The sequence below is a fragment of the Parasteatoda tepidariorum genome, chromosome 10, assembly GCF_982258835.1.
Source record: "Parasteatoda tepidariorum strain Cologne lab strain chromosome 10, Ptep-v5.0, whole genome shotgun sequence".
NCBI classification, from domain to species: Eukaryota; Metazoa; Arthropoda; class Arachnida; order Araneae; family Theridiidae; genus Parasteatoda; species Parasteatoda tepidariorum.
The window spans coordinates 43063644-43087386 of NC_141764.1; the positions used below are offsets into that span (position 1 = coordinate 43063644).

Below are 23743 nucleotides of genomic sequence, written 5' to 3' on the forward strand. Positions count from 1 at the left end.
AGATGAGTTTTGAAAAAAGTTGAAGGTTATATAATTTAAAATGTATCTCAAAAGAAAACTTTGATTCAAAGAATTCCATAAAAAGTTGATGCATGTAAACTGACTTGCCTGATAAAATCAGTTGCGCTCCACTCTGAATCGATTGTTGACTACCATACACAAAACACTGATACATTCCTTGATCTTCTCTTTGAACTGATGTAATGTGTAGAACTTGATTGGCAATCAATCGAACCCTGTTGCTTGTAATTAAGTGACGGGCATCTTTAAGCCAAGTGATTGAGTGGACGGGATATCCTTGAACACTGCAATTTAATGTTGCGGATCTACCTGATTCAGTTGTAATCTGCGATGGATGAAGAGATACTGACAGATTTCCTGTAGAAGCATTAAAAATGTAGAGTTATAATATGGATATAAACAAACGAATATGATAAAATTCCTTAGGCATTTAGAAAACGCATGCATATTATTATAAATAAGGTTATTTGAAACACGAGAAAGAGACATGGTGGATTAGTGGTTACAGGTCATAAGCTGTCATTGAAACGGACTGGGTTCCAATCAACAGTGTTGGCTTTAACATCTGCCATCTAAGGATACCAGCTTTGCTTAAAAAGTAAGAGCGAGCTGTGCGAACACTACGACCTATGGCTTCACTCATTGCCACAATCATACCGTAGTAGGTTACGAGTTTCATCTTTCAATGAAGTCACATACACACACATATAATATATATATATATATATATTATATATATGTGTGCTAGTAGGCTAACCTACTGTTTGCTTACGCTTGTGCCTCTACTTCCCACGTCCAAACATTATTATCTATTAGTATTATAAACAATTAGATCTCTTGGTAAACAGAAGTTTTTTTTTCGAAGTTATCATTTTTTAAAATAACATTGATATTCTTATGACATTATATTGCTCAAGCAAGTTTGATGAGTTCTCAACCATAATTTAATATTTTCGCTAATAATAGCAGTACTGGAAAATAACTTTCAATTAGGGACACAAAAATATTTAAAGGAAGACAATACCTTTACGATTAATTTTATGCTGATGACAACCAAAACAATATTGAAATGAATGAGGAAAAACTGGATCCACTCAGCTTTAGATGGTAAGTTTAGTTGTAACATTTTAGCAAGCAGCATCATTAAAAATTATTACCTTTTCACACACATGCGTTCTCAATTTTAGTTGGCTGGTTCGAGCGTTACTAACAGCAAGTGTTCTGTGATTGGCTTTCTTTTATTTTATATATATATATATATATATATATATATATATATATATATATATATATATATATGTAATACAAAAATTAAATACTTTTGTATTAATAAAAGCATTAAAACTTCATTCCTTTTCATTAAATATCTTTAGTAAAGGATAAGGGTAGAAATTCTATTTTGGGACTTCAAGGCTAAAAACATGCCAATGAATAATAATTAGATTAATACTTCAAAAGAGAAGTTATTTTAAGATCTTTCACTTCCATATAAGGAAAGATTAAACGATTTGCTTTGAGTAATAAATAAATTTGATGAGGCGTAAGAATACAGAAAAAACCATATGGCTGGACTTTTTACTCTTTTTAATCATCCTATAAAATGCAGACCGCAAGATTTTGCGTGGCTTTTTGTTGTTTGTTTTGCTAACATAAAGTTCGTCAGCTTAGACGGGATATTTGTTCCCCCTCTCCCGCTTTGGAGAGGGGTTAAACTGCTATTTCGCCACCGCAACTTAATAAAAGAAGATTATGCACACTCTGGACTCTTCAATCATGTTGCTCTCAATACTAATTTACTAAAAAATCATTAGAAGCCGGCAGGATGTTTGCTTTGTGCAGGAAACCCCTTAAAAGAAAATTTTTGTGCAATGCTATTGCGAACTATACCTAAACTGAATGCTACTTCGTCGCCTTGGAAATCCCTGTTTCACCCTCTTTGTTTGAAGAGAAAAAGCTTCATTCAACCGGAAGAGATCGCCTAACGCCGCCCTGAAGGTCCTGAAGGATTCCTCACCCACCCGGGAGAAAAATTGCTTCATCGGTGAATTTACGGTACCAGAATGCTTCGATTTTGCCTGAGACTGTGACAGCCATGAAAACGTTTGTGTTTACAATGCCTGTTAGTGCCCTCAGAAACAATGAAGTGTGCGATTAGTGTTTTAAAAAGTCCTAATCAAGTGTGCGAAAGTCCTAATTAAGATGTTGTGAAAAAAAGAAAGAAAAAATTGTGTTGTGAGTCGGCACCGAGTGATAAAAAAAAAAAAAAAAAAAAAGTTTTGCGAAATCAAAACAGAAGAAGTATGTGCGCGTTTGTTATATGTGCGCGTTGTTTATTCGAAAAATTAGAGGAGCTTTTGCTCCTATGGAAAATTCCTTTATAGGAAAAAGATTTTTTTTTTTTTTTTCCCTCCTTCGAAGTGTGATAAAAGTGCTTATTTTTTTTTTATTACAAAGATAAATCCCGTGCATATCTGCATTTTTTTTTCCTTTCTCCTTCATAATAATATGAAGTGCATTCTTGTGTTTATATTGTTTTTTTTTATTTTTATGATATATAGTTTAATTATTATGATATAGTGCATTTATACTGCTTTTAAAATGTTTTTAAAAGAAATAGATGTGGTTCAAACGTCAATTAAAGTAACGAAGGCAAACAAAATTAAGTTATTATTTAAACTTTTATTTCCAAATGATTTGTCTAGATTAAACCGTAACAAAATTCTTAATTTTTCAGAATTTTCTTTTGAAACTAACACTAATGAATTTGCAAACAAACTAAAAGAAATTTGTGATACTTTTACTTTTTCGGATTTAATCAAAATTTCAGATATTCTACATATTTCCAGTGAAGGAAATAAGGAGGAAATTGCCAAGCATATTTTAAATTGTTTATGTGATTTTAATCACTTAAAAAATTCGATCGTAATTGAAAACCCCTCCGAAGATGAGGAGGAAACTACTCAGTTTGAGAGTAAACACACTCAAACTGATTTTGAACCACATTTACCAACTAAAGCTTGTGTAAATCAATTTACACAAGTTAATTTAAATTCTATATGTACAAAAATTAGTGTTGATGAAGATATGGTATCCTATAGTCAAAGTTCTAGTAATAATATAAATAGGGAAAATGAAACAAAATTAGTAGTTAGTTTTTCAGATATTGAAGCAGTTACCCCTATGTTTAATGGAAATCGCTATGATAACATAAATTCTTGGTTTGAAAATTTTGAAACTCATGCTAATTTATTTAAATTGTCTGATATGCAAAAATTTTTATTTGCAAAAAGATGCATGAAAGGTAACGCATTAACTTTAATTAGAAGTGAAACTCAGTTAAATTCGTATGAAAAGTTAAAAAATCTTTTGCTTGAAGAATTTGGACTTAGTTGCAATAGTGCAGAAGTACATGCAATGTTGCAAAAAAGAAAACAAAGGTATAATGAAACTCTTCAAGAATATTTCCTAAAAATGAGAGAAATAGCTACTCAAAGTGATATTGATGACTTAGCTCTAATCACTTATATAATTCAAGGAATACCAGACCAAACAAATAATAAAACAGTTCTTTATGGAGCCAGTAATCTTTTTGAATTTAAACAAAAACTTAAACTTTATGAAAAAATTAAAAGTGACTTAGATAAAAATAAATTTCAATCTAATAAGGGACCATATGTTAGGAAGTTAGAAAACCCGAAATATGACATTAAGTGCTTTAAGTGTAATGCACCAGGACATAAAGCCCCGGCTTGTCCTAAAAATAAAAATGTAACCCCGAATGTGACAAAACCCAAAATACATCATACAACACAGGAGAACCCATTGAATCAATGTAAATATTGCTCAAAGAAAGGACTTTTGAATCAATTTCACATGGGCTCTTCGTGTGTAAACAACCCTAGTAATGTGGTTGATGTGAACGTTCAAAATATGACAAGTAATCAATAGCAATTACTAATATCCGGATATATAGTTGAAAATGAGTACGAAAATGGATATATAGTAGAAAATAGGTACCTAAATGGATATAAAGTGAAAAATGAATACGTAAAGGGACGTCCAAAACAAAATAAAAATGAAAAAGTAAAAGAGATATTATTGAATGTTGATACCGGGTCAACATTAAATGTAATACCAAAAGATTTGGTGTTAAAATTGAATATTCCTATTAAAAAATGTAAGGAATTAAAGGTTACCCAAACAAAAGGACAACTAACACTTAACAAAATTTGTGAGTTTCCCCTTAAATTAGGCAAAATTGTTAAGTCAGTTAAGTTTTTTGTAATTGATACTGATTTACCATATGCTTTACTTGGGTTGCAGACTTGCAAAGAGTTTTGTTTGTTTATTGATTGTGTCGGGCCAGTTGTTACTCAATTTGGTAAGAGATTGATCACCTCTGCTAATTTTAACAGTGACAACTTATCTTTGCACATTAGACAGCACAATTCTCAAAATGTTAAGGGTAAAAATGTTGAAAAAATAAAAGTTGAAGATGTTTCAGTAAAAGTAAACATTGAAAAAAATAATGTAAAGGGTAACAAAAATAAAAGGAAAAGGACAAATAGGAAAAAGAAAAAATGTCCAAAAATTTCAAATGATTCGAAGATAGATCTAGGTAATGGGTGCACACATTATCAGGTTAATATCGACGAAAAAATAAAAAATGAAAGCAAAATAGAAAATGTGGACTTAAAAGAAATTTTAGAAAGTTATGATGATATTTTTGCAAAACATAAACACGACGTAGGAGAAATTAGAATGGAACCGCAAAGAGTCAGGTTAACCTCAGATTTACCTATATCTCTAAGGCCGTACAAAACATCCCCAAAACAACAACAAGAAATTGATTTACAAATAGAGGAATTGTTAAAAAATAACATTATAAAAGAAAGTTCATCCCCTTATGCTGCCCCAGTAACTTTAGTTTTTAAAAAAGATGAAAATAAAAAGAGTCGTTTATGTATCGACTATAGAAAACTAAATCAAATTACAAAAACAGATTCTGAACCTCTACCTTTAATACAAACTTTAATAGAAAAATTGTCTAATAGTAGTTATTATTCTAAAATAGATTTATCACAGGGATATCATCATGTTCGTATTCATCCTCATGACACTGAGAAATTAGCATTCGCTACTCACAATGGTCTATTTGAATACTTAAGATTACCTTTTGGCTGGAAGAATGCCCCGAGCATTTTTCAACGTACAGTTCGTAGAATTTTAAATAAACATAAAATTAAATTTGCTACAAACTACTTTGATGATATCATTATATTTTCTAATTCTTATGATGAACATTTAACTCATCTTAAAAAGATTTTTGATATTTGTAAACAGGAAAACTTAAAATTAAAACTTTCAAAATGTTCATTTTTGCAAAAACAAATAGAATTTTTAGGATATGAAATTAAAAATGGAATTGTGTCACCCGATAACCATAATATTGAGGTTATTAAAAAATTATTGCCCCCTAAAAATGTAAAATCATTACAAAGATTTCTCGGATCAATAAATGTTTACAATAAATTTATTGATAATTATGCGAGTATTCGACATCCTTTGAATAACTTGTTAAAGAAAGATGTAAAATGGGTGTGGTCAGAAAAATGTCAACAATCTTTTGAACTTTTGAAAAATGCTATTATTTGTAAACCAATTTTGAAAATTTTTAACCCTAATCATGAATGTCATCTTTTTGTTGATGCATCATTAGTTGGAATTGGATGTGTGCTAAAACAGACAGATGAATGTGGTGTATTGCATCCTGTAGCTTTTCATTCTCGTTCATTAAGGGACTATGAAAAAAACTATGCAATTACAGAACTTGAATGTCTTGCTATTGTAGATTCTTTAAATAAATTCCATCATTACCTTTTTGGACAAAAATTCACCATACATACAGACCATGCTGCTTTAGTTTGGCTAAAAAATGTTAAAAATTTAAAAGGAAGATTATTTAGATGGTCATTATTGTTAAGTATGTATGAATATGATATTAAATACACAAAAGGCTCTGCTAATTTTGAAGCAGATTGGCTTTCGAGAGATGCAACACATTCAATTGTCCAAAGTAATAGTAAAAATAATAATGTTCATGTTTCACATTTATTGAACTTGAGTGAAATAGTGGAAGCTCAAAGGAAAGATAACTTACAAGGTAAATTTGTTGATATCAATAATGTTTTGTGTGTACGTAAGAAAAATTTTACTAAAATAGTTGTTCCATTTTCGTTAAGATTAAGACTTCTGCAAAATGCTCATGATAAGTTTAATCATCCAGGAGTTCAGAAAATGATTAACTTAATAACCCCTGTTTTTTATTGGAACAACATAACTTCAGATATAACAAAATTTTGTAAACATTGTCATACGTGCCAATTAAATAAAAAACCGCGACAAAAAAGATTTGGATTATTACAATCCTTACCCCCTGTTAATCAGTCTTTTGACTTACTAGCAATAGATAGTGTTGGTGGATTGAATTACTATAATTCAACAAAAAAATATTTAACTTTAATTATTGATCACCTTACACGCTACATGTGGGCTTTTGCATCAAAATCCATTAGCTCAGAAACTTATACAAATTTTTTGCATCAAATTTTTCAAAATCAAATCCCTAAATCCTTGTTAAGTGATCGAAACGCTGCTTTTACTTCTTCTCATTTTAAAAAGTTTTTGAAACATAATAAAATTCAACAATTATTGACAACTGCACATCATCCGCAGTCTAATGGCAAGGTTGAACGCCTTGGTCAAACAATAATTACCCGTTTAAAATGTAAAATTAATGAAAAACCTACTAAAACTCCCTGGCCTGTTTTGTTGAAAGATATAGTTAATACTTATAACTTAACTCCCCATTCTGTAACAAAGTTTCCACCTGCATACCTCATGCATGGTAGACTCCCCTACGAAAATCCCTTAAATGAAAAAGTCTATCCACCTGTTGAAGAAGCTAAAAAAATAGCAATTCAAAGAACTAGAGAATATCATGAAAGAAATAAAATTTATTATGATTCTAGATTTTTAGATATAGACTTTAAAAATGATGAATTAGTTCTGTTTGAAGAATTTACTTATCCTAATACGAGGAAGTTGTCACCTCCTTTTAGTGGACCGTATAAAATTCTTCAAAAAATTTCAGAAGTTAATTACAAAATAAATAAAAAGAATAATTTAAGTAAACAAAATTTTGAAATAGTACATGTTTCAAAACTTAGGAAATATCACAGCCCACAAATGTTAAAATTAAATCATGAATAGTCACCAAAAGAAATTTTTTACTTTCTTCAAGGGAAGAAGTAATCCCTATATTTTTGAGAGATCCGAATCGCGTTGTGTGGAGATGTTTACCTCAGCATCAGTTAGGAGTGAGGGCGAAGTAACTTGAACTTTTTTTTCTTTCTCAACACTGAGAAAAAACTTTCTAAACTATTTTTGTTTTACCCAGTATGGATCTCTCAATTACACAGTGCTTCATGAAATTCTGTTTTCCTCCATTTTAAAGGGGAATACAGAATTTCATCAAGTAAAAAACCCCATTAACCATACAGAATCTTAAATTCTGATTAAATGACACTTAGTTGTCCATCTCTTTCACATAAAAATTGTGAATATTTTTTATTTTAACCATGCAGAATCTTAAATTCTGAATAAATGACACTTGTTGTCCAGGTCGTTTTGCATAAAAATTTTGTATATTTTTGTGTGAAAAATTTTGAAAAGTTTTTTAGAATAGTTATATAAAATGTTTAAATTTTTCTTTCTGTTTAGTTCACTAAATAGATAAATTGTATTATTATGTTTTTATTGTTGTTGCTGTAAATAATTTTTTTCACATATTGGAAAAAGGTTATTTATAGTAGGAAAGAGGACAGTCATATCAACATTAAGTTTATGTATTCATAGTATTCTAAAGTTTTTTTTGGCTTACCAAAATTTTTTTTTGGGGGGGATGTAATACAAAAATTAAATACTTTTGTATTAATAAAAGCATTAAAACTTCATTCCTTTTCATTAAATATCTTTAGTAAAGGATAAGGGTAGAAATTCTATTTTGGGACTTCAAGGCTAAAAACATGCCAATGAATAATAATTAGATTAATACTTCAAAAGAGAAGTTATTTTAAGATATTTCACTTCCATATAAGGAAAGATTAAACGATTTGCTTTGAGTAATAAATAAATTTGATGAGGCGTAAGAATACAGAAAAAACCATATGGCTGGACTTTTTACTCTTTTTAATCATCCTATAAAATGCAGACCGCAAGATTTTGCGTGGCTTTTTGTTGTTTGTTTTGCTAACATAAAGTCCGTCAGCTTAGACGGGATATCTGTTCCCCCTCTCCCGCTTTGGAGAGGGGTTAAACTGCTATTTCGCCATCGCAACTTAATAAAAGAAGATTATGCACACTCTGGACTCTTCAATCATGTTGCTCTCAATACTAATTTACTAAAAAATCATTATATATATATATATATATATATATATATATATATATATATATATATATATATATATATATATATATATATATATATATATATATATATATATATATATATATATATATATATATATATATATATATATATATATATATATATATATATATATATATGTATATATATATATATATATATATATATATATATATATATATATATATATATATATATATATATATATATATATATATATATATATATATATATATATATATATATATATATATATGTATATATATATATATATATATATATATATATATATATATATATATATATATATATATATATATATATATAATAATAAAGGAAAGCCAATCACAGAACACTTGCTGTTATATATAATTAGTCAATACATAATATATGCAATATATATTATGTATTGACTATTGTGCACGTTTTTCCTAAAAGTAATGCATGTCCGATTGCCAGTCACAATTACGTCATTTGTATACTGCTTTCTAATCTCAGACTGATCTGCTGAAGTAGTGATTCAAACAATAGTTGACAGATCAGAGTTTACCAAATTTCTTATAGTCAGGTTTACTAATTGAGTGAGATATTCACGATATCACTTTTCGCTCAAAAGATATCAAGCAAAAATAAAAAAAAACCTAATGCATGGCTCTTGTTGGATTCAAGATAACAAGACTGCAAAGGAATAATAACAGCAAAACTGAACTGACATACAGATTGTTTGCTCAGTGTAAAAAAATGAATAACATATTAAATTACTTGTATTTAGGGGTGGGCAAAATTGTTTTAAATTTAAATTCATTAAAATATAAATACTTTTAATTTGCAATCACTGGGAAAATATTTTCTGAATTTTCGAAGATTCCGCTGTAGTTGGAGTATTCGTAATAATGTCTAGGAGTAAATGATTCAGAAAAAAAAATATGCTCTAAGTTTTGAAAACAAATTTAAGGGGAAATAAATACTTTTATTCTTCTGTATAATTCGAAGAGTTGCTTTACTTTCATTTTATAAAATTAATTTATGTATATCGAAACATGGATTAAATAAAGAGAAGTCTGCGTCATAATTTCAAATATTGGAATAAAATAATTAATTTGATATGCCTCAGGCAATTGGTTCTTTGGAGTAATTGGAAATGATGGTAATGAATAAAGAAATGCGGAATTAGATTACGAGTTATTATAAATTGATGTAACTGATATATTTGTAATGAAGAATTTAGTAAAAGTATTGTAATCGATTTTTAAATAGAATATTGAACTCGTAAACTAATGTTAGGTTATGACTCTTATGTTCCTTAAGAGTAATATAACCATATTTAGTATTATTTTTTCGATATTAAAAATAAATGCACTTTAGCTCCAGGATAACAAATTTTATATTTTCAGAGTTTTTTTAGGTAAAAATTCTCGTGAGTTATACTTTTCTGATGCAACCGTAGACAAATCCGATTTTATTTTGTGCGTAATTTGAAAATTCGTTACTTTTTTTCAACCTGAGAGCAAAAACTGAAAAACACGAAATGCTGCAAAAACTATATTCCACCATACCTATTTTCTTTAAAACCTGCCTAAAACTAGTAATTAAAATATTCCAGAAATGAATTTTGTTTTGAATAAAAACATCTGCTGAAAAATGCCCGCCTTGACACTTATGTATACTAAATATTGTTGGAACTATTTTGAAACAAAAAAGATTTTATGCATGGAAAAATATTTATCCACGTGTATTAAATTTTTATCAATCTTTATGATTCTAAAACGGTTGTTGATTACTGATTACACTGGAGAGCCTTTTTTTTTTGTTTTCTGTTTCATGAAATATTTTAACGGATCTTGGATATTTTCACTTGGCTGATTTCAAATCTGCAATCAGTTTCCCTCTTTAAGCTACTTTTTTAAAATTACATTTTTAGTCCTCTTTTTTTGTCAACAGCACAAGTTAAAAAACGTTTTAGCTAGGTGTTCCATAAATGTTTCGAAAAATTTCTAGAAGTTAGGACATATTATTAGGATTAAAATTAAAAAGGAACTCTAGGCCGATAATTACGTCATTTGTCACTAGGGGAGTTAGCTATTGTCAACTGTTTCCTTGTATGCCTTTGAACAGGTCATAATAAGAAAGTGCTCCTAGCCAAGCATTTCCGGGGTTGGGTTTTAATAAATTTTAAATCCAGACGATGTACCTTAATTTCCGTAGAATTTCGTCACAATATTTAGGCGACCCCCTGTTATTTATAACGTTTTTAAACTTGCACATTTTGGTAAAAAATAGACTAAAAATGCTATTTAAGAAATTATCTTTAGGAACATATCTAATAACACATTTGTAATCCCCCTCACCCGAATTAGACAAGATTAAGAGATTATATGGATGCAAAAAATTTTTTTTCAACAGCGTTATTTAATATGATTAAAATAATTTTTATTTTAATAAATTTCTCATTAACCACCATTTCTATTGGTTTTACAATATAAATGTAATTTAAAAAGTATCACAGAAGAACGTTATAATCACAACAAATACCGCATTATAAGGCAAAAACCTGTTTCACGTTGTCACAGACGTTCGAAAATGTTTTCGGAGGGAAACTACGAGACTGGCATAATTTTAAAAAAAAGGTTATTTTAATAACAGTTATATTTTTAACAATTCAGTAAAATTTTAATTTTAATATTAGAATGAGATATCCTGAGATATTATGTTACCTACTTACCATAAACAGTCAATTCTGTTTCAACACGTACTTCACCAATACTGTTATTGACAATGCAAATATATTTTCCTGTATCTTGTACACGGGCTCGTTCAATAAATAGACTACCATTCACCTGTAGCATTCTATCTCCCAAAAGCATTGGAATAAGTCTATTATTTTCTCGTCTGTACCACGTATATTGCGGTACTGGGTATCCTTGCGCTGTACATGGTATTTCAGCGTTTCCCCCTTCTTGTACTAAAGCTGATGTTCTTCCACTGGTTATTCTAGGTGGGATGCTTCCCGTTGGATCTGTAAGAATAATAATATTGTTCTTAATTAATTTTTTTAAAGGAATCCACATTACTCTTTTTGATTTCTCTAAGAGAAAACAGTTTGATTTTTTATCAAAGTGAATACTGTTTTATTCTGTATAAAAATGAGTATCATTTTATTTCCTATGAAAATGTGTATGGTTTTATTATATTTCTTTTAAAATAAATATACATTTTCCTTTTTTTTCAAAAATGAGAATCGTTTTCAACTTGTTTTCTATGAAAATGATCATCGTTTTAATTTTATTTAATTTAAAAATAAGGGTAATTTTTTTTATTTTTCTAATTTTTTGTTTCTCTTAAAATTGAAAACCATTTTCTACATTTCATTTGCAAATGAACATTGATTTTTTTATTATTAAATATTATTAGTAAACTAAGGGAAAAAAGAAATTTGTCATACATTAAAATCAAATTTTTTATCGTATAAAAACAAGTAAAGATTATTTTTTATTTTTAAACTAGGCTTTTATTGCTTATTTATATTATTTATAGAAAATAATAGATTTTCTTTTGGGTCACTGATAAACGTGAACAGTTGAAGAATAAATAATGCTTCTTCATATTTTAAAATTGACTGCTAGAATAATGAAAATAAAATTACAAACTAAGTTATAGCATGTACCAAACTTATCACACGCATAAAACAATAGCGTTAAAATTAATTTAAAGCAATATCTTTCCTCATAAAATGCATCCTAAATTTGCTGTTCTTGTTTATATTTTATGTGTATCTTTCCTGTTAGGTAATGACTCCCTAGACAATACCTTTCACACTGTAAGAGATTTATTATAAGAAGGAAGAGTGAAAAAAGAGATAGGCGTTAAATGTATTTTATTTATAAAGAATAAATAAACTCTAAGCACGCATGTTCACTTATTTCTAAACTAAAAGCAATATTTGATTTAAAAAAATTGTATGTTAATAAAATAAATTTAACAAATTTATCTGTTCGTAAATATTTTTTTAACATTAATAATACTTTGTTGGGCATCATTATCTTTCTATTAGACTTTGTTTTCATTTAAGCTTTTAATTAGATTAATTACTTGCAAGTGACACAGATTAGAATTGAATAAAGTAACTAGAAAAATATATTATGTTTTTAATTAAAGCAAGTTTCTTTCTGATTAGATTTAATATTTCAAGATAGGCATTATCTTCATATGGAAGTAACATCCGTAAGCAAATAAGAAAAAATATCACCTTCTTTTACTGCACTTTAAAAAAATCCTTATCAAATTACGGTAAATTTTTCAATTTTAATCAGAACTTTTTATTGTAAAATGCATTTTTACAGAAACGTATTACGGGACAAAGAATTTGATATACCGCATTTTTTACACTTATAATTATCGTAAAATCAATGAATCATACTAATTAAATAAATATGACTGTAAAAATTATAGTTGGATATTTAAAATCAAAAGTGAATTTTACGGTAAAATACTGCTTCGATTTAATTTTTGATTTAATTTAATATTTCAAGATAAGCATTATTTTTATGTGGAAGCAACATCTGTAAAAAAATAGGAATAATTATCACTTTCGTTTACTGCACTGTAAAAAATTCCGGATCAAATTACGGTAAAAACTTTTAATCATTTATTATTACCGATACATCTTACGGGTCAAAAAATCTGATATAGCGTATTTTTTATAATAATAATTACCATAAAATCAATCAATCATTCTAATTACATAAATATTACTGTAAAAATTATGGTTAGATATTTTATGTTAAAAATAGATTTTACGGTAAAATGCTGCCCCCAATGTAACGGTAATATATATCGCAATTTGATCAGAAATATTTTAAAGTCTATAAGATGCTAAATGTTAAGAATGAATGATTGCGACAGATAGTAAATAATCATGTTGATCAATTTCTTTACAAGACGCCCATCATTCAATTCAACGCTCCATACCTAAGAAAAGGATTACTCTGAATAAACATGTCAATATCAGTAATAAAATGTCAGCAATGCCTTTTAACTTCAAAGGTAAAGACTTCAGGGTAGAGAATATCAATAAAAGTGTTTAATGCACATTGTTAATACGATTATTATTAATAATCTCCGGATATTACAATTAATAATGGAATAAACGGGGATAATAATCCGAGAGGGATGAATAGACCATTGCTTGTTCTACACTTGTCCGGTATACCTCACACTGAGATATTTTTAAGGTTATCCTTTATTTTTTACGCAGAACATTTTTCCTAAGATTGAACAACTCTGATAGATAGGGAACTTACAATTGATGGGATAATCCCATGTGATCTTGGACTTTGATGTGGACTAAGACTGTGTCATTATTTGGGTATTTTGAAGTTGTGCTTTGGCGAATGATTTTTTCCACTCGAAAAAAACTATATAAATAAACTTAACTCTATCCTCAAAATTTAGTCGAAATGAATTTTTCTAAACAAGTCGGAATTTTTGTTTGATTAAAGCAGTTTTCTGCAGATGTGCTGCATAATCAATTAGAATTAGGACCAAATAATATAAGCTTGAAGCAAACTATCGTATAATACGTCTTAAACTCCATTAAATAATTCTACGGCGAAAAATGAATCATAAAAAACTTTTAAGCTTTGCAATAGGCGAATAATTTTGCAAATAATTAGCAAATAATTTTGATATTTGGCTAATTTACTGCCTAACAATTTGAAATCCTTAGGACGGGCTCTGTATACACACACACACACACACACACACACATATATATATATATATATATATATATATATATATATATATATATATATATATATATATATATATGTAATACAAAAATTATTAATACTTTTGTATTAATAAAAGCATTAAAACTTCATTCGTTTTCATAAAATATCTTTAGTGAAAGATAAGGGTAGAAATTCTATTTTGGGACTTCAAGGCTAAAAACATGCCAATGAATAATAATTAGATTTATACTTCAAAAGAGAAGTTATTTTAAGATCTTTCACTTCCATATAAGGAAAGATTAAACGATTTGCTATGAGTAATAAATAAATTTGATGAGGCGTAAGAATACAGAAAAGGCATATGACTGGACTTTTTTACACTGTTTAATCATCGTATAAAATAGAGGAGCAATGTTTTAGCGTGACGTTTTGGTGTATAATGTTTACCAACTAAACTTCGTCAGATCTGACTGTAACTCTGTCTCTCCCTCTCCGTCTGGAGAGGGGTGAAACTATATTTCACCATCGTTTAGCTAAATAAAAAAGATTATGCCGAAACTGGACTCGTTAATCATGCTACTTTGACTGTACATAACTAAAAAATAACGGTGTGGATACACCGCATATTTCAAGACGGCAGGACTTTTGCTTTGTGCAGGAAACCCCTTGAAACAAAATTTTTGTGTAATACTATCTCTTGGGACTTAGGCCTAACGTGACTGCTACCTCGTCGAGAAGGATTCCTCATCCTCGTCAAAAATCTTGGATGAGTTTTTCACACCCTTGGATTGAAGCGAAAAACTTACTTCATTGGACTCCTGAGATTAAAAAGTTCTCGATTGTGGTGAAAAAGAGAATCGCCGAAGGTTCCCATTGAGACACCGGGAAAAAATCGCCTAATTCCGTTCTGAAGAAATCCCATCCCTTTACTTTATAAGTGATCTACGAAAAGTTGAGTTATGCTAGTGCTGCTCTGGATTAATCGTCGATGAAGTGTTTTCTCACCCCGGAATGGTTTACGATGGTCTACTTAGATGTTCGACATTCCCTACTCAGAACTCAAAGAAAAATAAGCTTCAATTTCTCCTTTACTCTCGGTGAATTTATGAATTATTTTCACGAAAAGAAAAAAAAAATGTATAATTCTTTCCTATCAACTTTAAATTGATGTTGTGGCTTTCAAGATATGTTTTGGATTAATTCGAACTTTATCCAACTTCGTATCCTTTAAATATTTTTTTTTGAAAACATTTATTTCTTTGAATTTTATTGATTAATTAGATCATGATTTTAAATTTTTTTCTCATACTTGATGTTTTAATTGAAACTATTATTTTTTATACATTGATCGTATTTACTGTTGAAAAATTTTTTTTTTTTCGTGAGAAATGTTTATTTTTAGTGAATTGGTTTTGATTGGCATAAAAAATGTTCGAGAAATTATTTTCATTTATATTGTTTTATGTATTACAGTTTCTATGATTTATTGATTAGTTGAATTTATATTTTTGTTTTACTATAGTGTTTAGGGTGAAGATAAAAATGCCATTAAAATTTTCTTATTTTGAATGCAATTGCGGTGTGGTAGAAATTAGAAATTAAATCAAGTAATGATCTAACTAATACAAATAGTTTAGAAAATGAATAAAATATTTGTTTTTATAGTGCATTTAAAATGTTTTTGAAGGAAATAAATGCGGCTCAAACGTCAATTAAATTAGTAATGGCAAACAAAATTAAGTTGTTTTTTTTTAAACTTTTGTTTCCTAATGATTTATCACGATTAAATCGAACAAAAAAAACTTTAAGGAAATTTGTAAAAATTCTTACTTTTTAAGACTTGGTCAAACCTAAATATTCCTATTAAAAAATGTGAAAAATTAAATGTTACCCAAACAAAAGGACAGTTAACACTTAACAATATTTGTGAGTTTCCCTTATTACGATAGGCGAAAATTTTAACTCAGTTAAGTTCTTATACTTGATACTGATTTTCCATATGCTTTAGTAGGGTTGTAGACTTGCAAAGAGTTTTGTTTGTTTATTAATTGTGTCGGGACAGTTGTTACTTAATTTGGTAAGAGATTGATCACCTCTGCTAATTCAAACAAGGACAACTTAACTTTGCACATTAGACAGCAAACTTCTAAAAATGTTAAGGTTAAAAATTGTGAAAAAAAAAAGTTTGATGTTTCAGTAAAAGTAAACATCGAAAAAATAAAAAAGTTGAGGATGTTTCAGTAAAAGTAAACATCGAAAAAATAAAAAAGTTGAGGATGTTTCAGTAAAAGTAAACATCGAAAAAATAAAAGGTTTGATGTTTCGGCAAAAGTAAACATCGAAAAATAAAAGTTGAAGATGTTTCAATAAAAGTAAACATCGGGGAAAAAAAGGTGAAGGGTAACAAAAAAGAAAAGGAAAAATAGGAAAAGGAAAGAATGACCAAGATTACAAAAAATAAATAAATAAATAAAATAAAAATGTAAGAAAACAAAATTTTGAAATAGTACAGGTATCAAAACTTAGGAAATATCACAACCCACAAATGTTAAAATTAAATCATGAATAATGTCCAAAATAAATGTTTTTACTTTCTTCAAAGGAAGAAGTAATCCCTATATTTTTGAGAGATCCGAATCACGTGTGGAGATGTTTGGCGAGGAAACTTGAATTTTTTTCTCAACACAGTGAAAAAAAAAAAAAATTATGAACTAATTTTGTTTTATCCAGTCTGGATCTCTCAATTTCACAGTGCTTCATGAAATTCTGTTTTCCTCCATTTTAACGGGGAATACAGAATTTCATCTAGTAATTAACCCCATTAACCATACAGAATCTTAAATTCTGATTAAATGACACTTGTTGTCCAGTTCGTTTTGCATAAAAATTTTGTATATTTTTGTGTGGAAAAATTTTTGAAAAGTTTAATAGAAAAGTTATAAATTTATGTTTCATTTTTCTTTCTGTTTAGTTCACTAAACAGATAAATTTTATTATTATGTTTATGTTGTTACTGTAAAATAAATTTTTTTCACATGTTGAAAAAAGGTTATTTGTAAGAAAGAGGACAGTCATACCAACATGAAGTATATATTCATAGTATTCTATATTTTTATTTTGGCTTACCAAAATTTTTTTTGGGGGGGATGTAATACAAAAATTATAAATACTTTTGTATTAATAAAAGCATCAAAACTTCATTCGTTTTCATAAAATATCTTTAGTGAAAGATAAGGGTAGAAATTCTATTTTGGGACTTTGGCTAAAAACATGCCAATGAATAATAATTAGATTTATACTTCAAAAGAGAAGTTATTTTAAGATCTTTCACTTCCATATAAGGAAAGATTAAACGATTTGCTATGAGTAATAAATAAATTTGATGAGGCGTAAGAATACAGAAAAGGCATATGACTGGACTTTTTTACACTGTTTAATCATCGTATAAAATGCAGGAGCAATGTTTTAGCGTGACTTTTTGGTGTATAATGTTTACCAACTAAACTTCGTCAGATCTGACTGTAACTCTGTCTCTCCCTCTCCGTCTGGAGAGGGGTGAAACTACATTTCACCATCGTTTAGCTAAATAAAAAAGATTATGCCGAAACTGGACTCGTTAATCATGCTACTTTGACTGTACATAACTAAAAAATAACGGTGTGGATACACCGCATATTTCATATATGTATATATATATAGGTTTAATGCTTTTCGTAGGTAATATTTGGCTCAATACCGCAAAAAATAAAGCAAAAAAAAAAAAGTGTTTGCGTGAGAAATGGTATAAATCGACAAATTAAAATAGTGCTAACCTCTAAATCAATAAATTGGCTTATTATTATCACATTGCAGTCAAATATTTATGACATAATGCTTTAATGATAAGAATAAATTACAGAAAAAAGTTATAAACTGATTAATACAAACGGTCTTTTTTTAAATCGAGTTATTATTGCTACATTTTTTTAAAACTTATCAGGAAACAAAAATAAATGCTTCCATCAAAAACCGTTAACTGTACATTGCTTCATTGCTTTGCAATACGCTCATTATTAATTGATACCATTTCTTTAAAAACCTAATAGTTTTTTTTTCACTATTCAGAAATTTAAGAATTAATTAACAGTTAATTCTTACTGTTAAGTCTTACTTTCTAGATGAACAATTTTTCATTTCTAAAAAAATCTGCAAAAGAAACTAAATACAGAAACGGAAACTAATCTGAATCTTGCGTAAAGAGTAATTTAAATCTATTACGATAACGCTAAAAGAACAAAAGATTCTTTTTTCTCTCCGTTGATGATGGAAAAAGGTAATAAGGAATGATTCCTTATCATTTTTCGGCTCTTCACGTGACTAATGCATAACATTAATCATACATGATGTGAGATTTGTTTTATGCCAAGAGTTGAATTTATCTGTCAAGAATGGAACTTTAAATTGCAATTCATTACGATCTGAAAAATGGTAGGATTATAGTATGCTATTAGATGAGTCATAATGTTAAAAATGCCTTATGGATTTACATAAAGAAAATGAAAAATGGAGCCATTTGCTAAATTGCCAAGGATAATTTTACAACTATATACTAATTTTCTGATTTAAGTATGGAATTCATGGCGTTGTGGTAATAATCCTGTTTTACGATGTAGCTTTTGATTCCAAAGGTGATTTATTCCCGAAACCAGAGAAATATTATTTGTTTCAAACATTGATTTTGTAACGAACACTGTTTCGGTAGGGGTTATTTTTTGAAAGGAATCAGAGAGCGATGAGCATAACGTTTACGGAAAGCCATTCAATAATGATTATTTATTTTTTTTGTTGATTTTAAGAAATAAAAATACTCAGAATATCATTTAAGTTGCTGGTATCAAATTGGGTTTTTGGTTATTGCTATTACTTATTTGAAGTAAGCGATAGGAGAGGTTTTTAATCAATATCGTTGCAGTCTGCTATTTTCCTATTCTTGAGATTGAAAACTCACTTATTTAAATTAAAATGCATTGAATGATATATTAAAGGTATTCGACTGCTTTATCGAACTTACTTATTACAATTCAGTAATATACAATACAATACATAGAATACAATACAATAAAAAAAAAAAAAATTCGAATTTCACTAAAAAATTTCGAAAATATTAGTAATAGATCTGTAATTCTTGATTTTTTTTGTGCACAATTTTAATAAGTGAAATATTTTATATTTTGAAACTTTGAATTAAAAGTTAATATCGCTTCTTTTCTAGATAATGCATACATAAAGTACTTTATTAGATATTCATAGGCACATAACTAGGTACTCATAGATGCAAAACTAGGTATTCATCTCGAACTTTAATTTATAAAATTAATTTAATACTTAGGATAAATATATAGAAGGAATAATGATTGTAATAATAATAATAATAATAATGACAAGGTGTCTGACCATTGACGAGTTGAAAGTCTATACAAAATTTTATGGGAGTTCAAATGTGCTTTACTTTCCTGTTAAAAAAAATCGGTTTGTGGCTGTAAAGAAAGCAATGAAAGTAAAAATAAAGCTAGAAACTAGAGCAGTAATATTAATTGTTTTTTTTTCTAGATTAATCATTACTGTTTAGAATAATATGGCATTCATATTTAACTTTCACGCAGATATATTCTAAAAAACTATAAGCTACCTATTGATTTTTTTTAAGTTTAAAATAAATATTTAATTGACGGTTCACGTGTTTAGATGAAATGCATTTGCATACAGAGAAAACAATATGGTAAAAACTGCCAGAATATGGAAAAATTTTCGTATTTCAGGCTCTATACCAAAATTCTGTTTAGTTTTTACCGATGTGCTCTGGTGATGATTATGGGGGTTAAAGTTGGTACTTTTTCATGTTACCTTTTTTGGCTAATCTAACTTCTCTGTTTTGTACTTAGCATTTTTTTTAAATGTGTGACAATAAAAACTATAATTTTAAAAAAAAGAACTAAATTTCCATTAAACTGTTTTCATATGAGTGAACTGTTACCATGGCAAAATAATGGGCTTTAATGCTGTATATTTGTATTTATGACCAAATTTATGTATTTTTCTTCCCTATCATACAGTATCGTAATATTAGCAGAATATTTTTCTCAGTTTATGTGAAATAAAAATTATTCTGAAGCTTAATAACAATGTTAAATGTAAAGCTTTAATTTAAGGACTTAATCATGATAATTAGCAAACATTGACTTCAAAACTTAGACAAGATAAATTAATAGAGTTCATTAAAAGGTGTGATTATACTTTAAGGAGGTTGTTGAAGTGGAAATGAAATGTATGTTGCCGTGTACGACATCATTAAGGAAACTTTAAAGAATGAATAAATGTAGAGGAATAATTTTGATTGCAGGGTAGCGAAGATACATTCGTCAAAATTTTAAATTGTTAAATTCCAAGAATTTTTCATTCGTCTAGATATTAATGATTAAAGTTGTGTATCTGAATGAAATAAAGTATTATAATGTTTTATATTTGTTCCTTAATGCTAATTACTGATAACTTTCTTTTTTTTAAATCAATGTTTATCATCTTAACAACATATTACATTTCCTTTTAATTATTTTGAATTATACTCAAAAGCTTGATTACATACAATATTGAATCAAGTTAAAGGTTTAATTTAATAAAATATTACCTGTAAACATGCATGTGCTAATTATCGATAATTTTTTTTTTATTAAATAAATGTTTATTATCTTAACAAAATATTGAATTTCCCTTTAATTATTTAGAATTATAGTAAAAATATTTTATTACATGCAATATTGAATCAAGTTTAATGTTTACCTGTAAATATGCAAAAAATCTGTTTTCTTACATATTGCATGTGATAATTTAAACTCTGTAAATTAATTTTATAAATGTTTGTATTTTTCATCATATTAACAGACTAATTATCAAAAAAAATTATAATTCATAAAAATATTTTTTTAAAATATTTAATGCTTCTTTAAAACTAGTTTATATGGGAATTCTATGAATGATAATAATAATGAGAATTTCAATCATTCTAGAGTTTGAAAAAATAAGCAAGAGACAAAATTGAAAAAATATTATGATATTGCAAGATGACTTTTTATAAAGGTGAAAAAAATCTAAATATGTAAAAGTTTCAAAAACATATAGAAATTTTTCTGTTTACTCTCTGAAACATAACGATGTTTTTAACCTCTCTTGTCAATTTTTCATTCATTAATTCTTCTGAAAGATCCAAAAAGTTAATACAAATTTTACTTTAAATTTCATTGTAAAAATATCAACTATTATTTAACTTAACATTAACTATTATTAACTTTATTCACTTTAAACTTTATTCTAAGAAATATCAACTATTATTTCTATCAACTATTATCTTTACTATAAACTATTATTTATAATTAACTACGAGCCATCTTAAGTTCATTTACTTATTCCTATTAATTTTATGCATTATTTTTCTTATGATAATTTTCTTTTGATATTTTAAATTATCCAATATATTTTTGTTTAAATAATTATTTCTTTCTCTGGTTAATTTTTGAAATAATCTCTTTTTCAAATAAGTTAATCTTAAAAATGCAAAATTGAAAGCAAAATAAAACAATTCTAAAGTACTACTCTAATAGTAGGCCACGCACAGGATAAATATTGCTAAAGATTGCACTGCTTAGAAAAGTAATGAGTTCTTTTGTTTGGCAAATAGCAATAAAACTTTTGGTATATATTGCTTATAAAACAGGAAAAAGAAATTTGTTACAAAAAGTAGTTTACATTTTGATCAGTGTGACATATTTAAAATACGAAAAAAGGAAGTTAAAAATTTTGAAAATTTTGCAAACTAGAATTGAAAACCATTAACTTATTCTGCTCTTTGTCAATAAAGACAAACTGAAAAAATATTTATAAGCTAAGTTTGAAAAGACCATGGATTTGCATGCGTTTCGTAACAAGAAAGGGGAAAAAAACAGGTGCCCTTTCAGATTAAACTATGTTCTACGCATGCATAACGTGCCATTTTGCTGCAATGTATTCAGAAAAATCGTTAATGCTTTGGTTTAACTCACTGTTATACTCACTCACTCACCTTTTTTGACGGAAAAAAAGAATATGTAGTGTTAATAAGAAACTATGGAATGATTAAACAAAAATTTGCATTTTCAATTTAATTTTTTTCTCTTCCATATGCGCCTTTTTTCAACTTTTGAATAAAATTCATGCTTATATTTTTACTGTAGAATGTTTTTCCTATGGTACCCACATCCTATATTCCAGATTTCCTATACACCCGTCAGTCAAGCAAGGGCTCTTGTTTCAAGCAGAATAACTTTGATTATAACCATCCAGAACGACCACCTAAATATTACGATCAAAAGTTTTTAAATATATAAAGTTTTCTTCTTATTATTTTTGTCAGAGCATTTTGGAAGACAAAATCCAACTTGCAGAAGTGGAAAAACATTTTACGTTCCGGCCTTTTAATTCTGAAAAAAATTATGAAGAATTATATGCATGGTTGGTATTTTGGGAAAAAAGTTAAATTTAAAATCGATGATTTTGGAGAAATTATCGTTATTACTATCGGAATAAAAAATTATCGTTCAAAGTAAAGAGAAAAAAAAGGAATTTTTGATTTCATATTACTTTCTTATCTATGATCAATGAATCAATGAATCATTGACTAATGAAATTGTTTAATAATATAAATTGGACACATAAACTACTGACATTCTTTTATACATTTTTAAACATACTTAGAATTAAAATACACATATAAATAAATTATATAAAGATTTAAGGTAAAAACAAGTACCAAACCAACAAATAGCAAAATTATTAGATTTTAAATTAAAGGTGTATATTTTTTAAAATCTTATTTTCTTAAGAGAAACTGTAAATTTACCCAAATTAAATTATCATGCGCTATAAGTCCATGTGTGCATATGCATATTTAATGCTTTACAAGACGTTTAAAGTTATATGCTTCCAAATTACAAAATCAAGGTTGTATATTTATTTGGTTGATGTAAACGGAAGAACTTAACATATTTAATTACAAAGAGAAGTAGTACTTCAAAAGATTCTTCAAATACGCAATTAAAATTCAAAACATTGAGTTTTAGTTTGAAATATTGATATTAAATTTTTCAGAAATTTTATCCTCCTTGACAAAGGAAAAATTACGGTTTTAAATATTATTCCAAACAACAACACTTCAAAGCAGTATTTCAAATGTGATATATAGCAGTATGTGAAATATTCGATGTTTTCAACGTAGATATCCATCATTGTTTATCCATAAATATATTTAATAGCAAAGTCAATTAAAAAGTTTCAGGAAGTATTCATACTGATAGTTTTTCTTACAACAAATTCGTATAAAAAGATGAAAGTTTGAAATTCGTATCATCTATAGTAACATTAATGAAATGAAAAATGTAAATCTCTGTGTGTCCAACACCGTTTCTTCTATCCTCGTGAAACGTGGACAAAT

The 23743-nt window shown here is 27.6% G+C and overlaps 1 protein-coding gene across 1 annotated transcript in view; it reads right to left on the minus strand.

The window, feature by feature from the left end:
* The window catches only part of LOC122271584 (cell adhesion molecule Dscam1), a 445844-nt gene that overhangs the window by 200624 nt on the left and 221477 nt on the right, over positions 1-23743 (minus strand). The window contains exons 5-6 of the mRNA XM_071184629.2: positions 11235-11528; positions 109-378 (exon numbers count right to left, since the gene is read on the minus strand). Coding sequence (XP_071040730.2) covers positions 109-378; positions 11235-11528 — 564 coding nt within the window. The remainder of the gene's footprint in view (positions 1-108; positions 379-11234; positions 11529-23743) is intronic.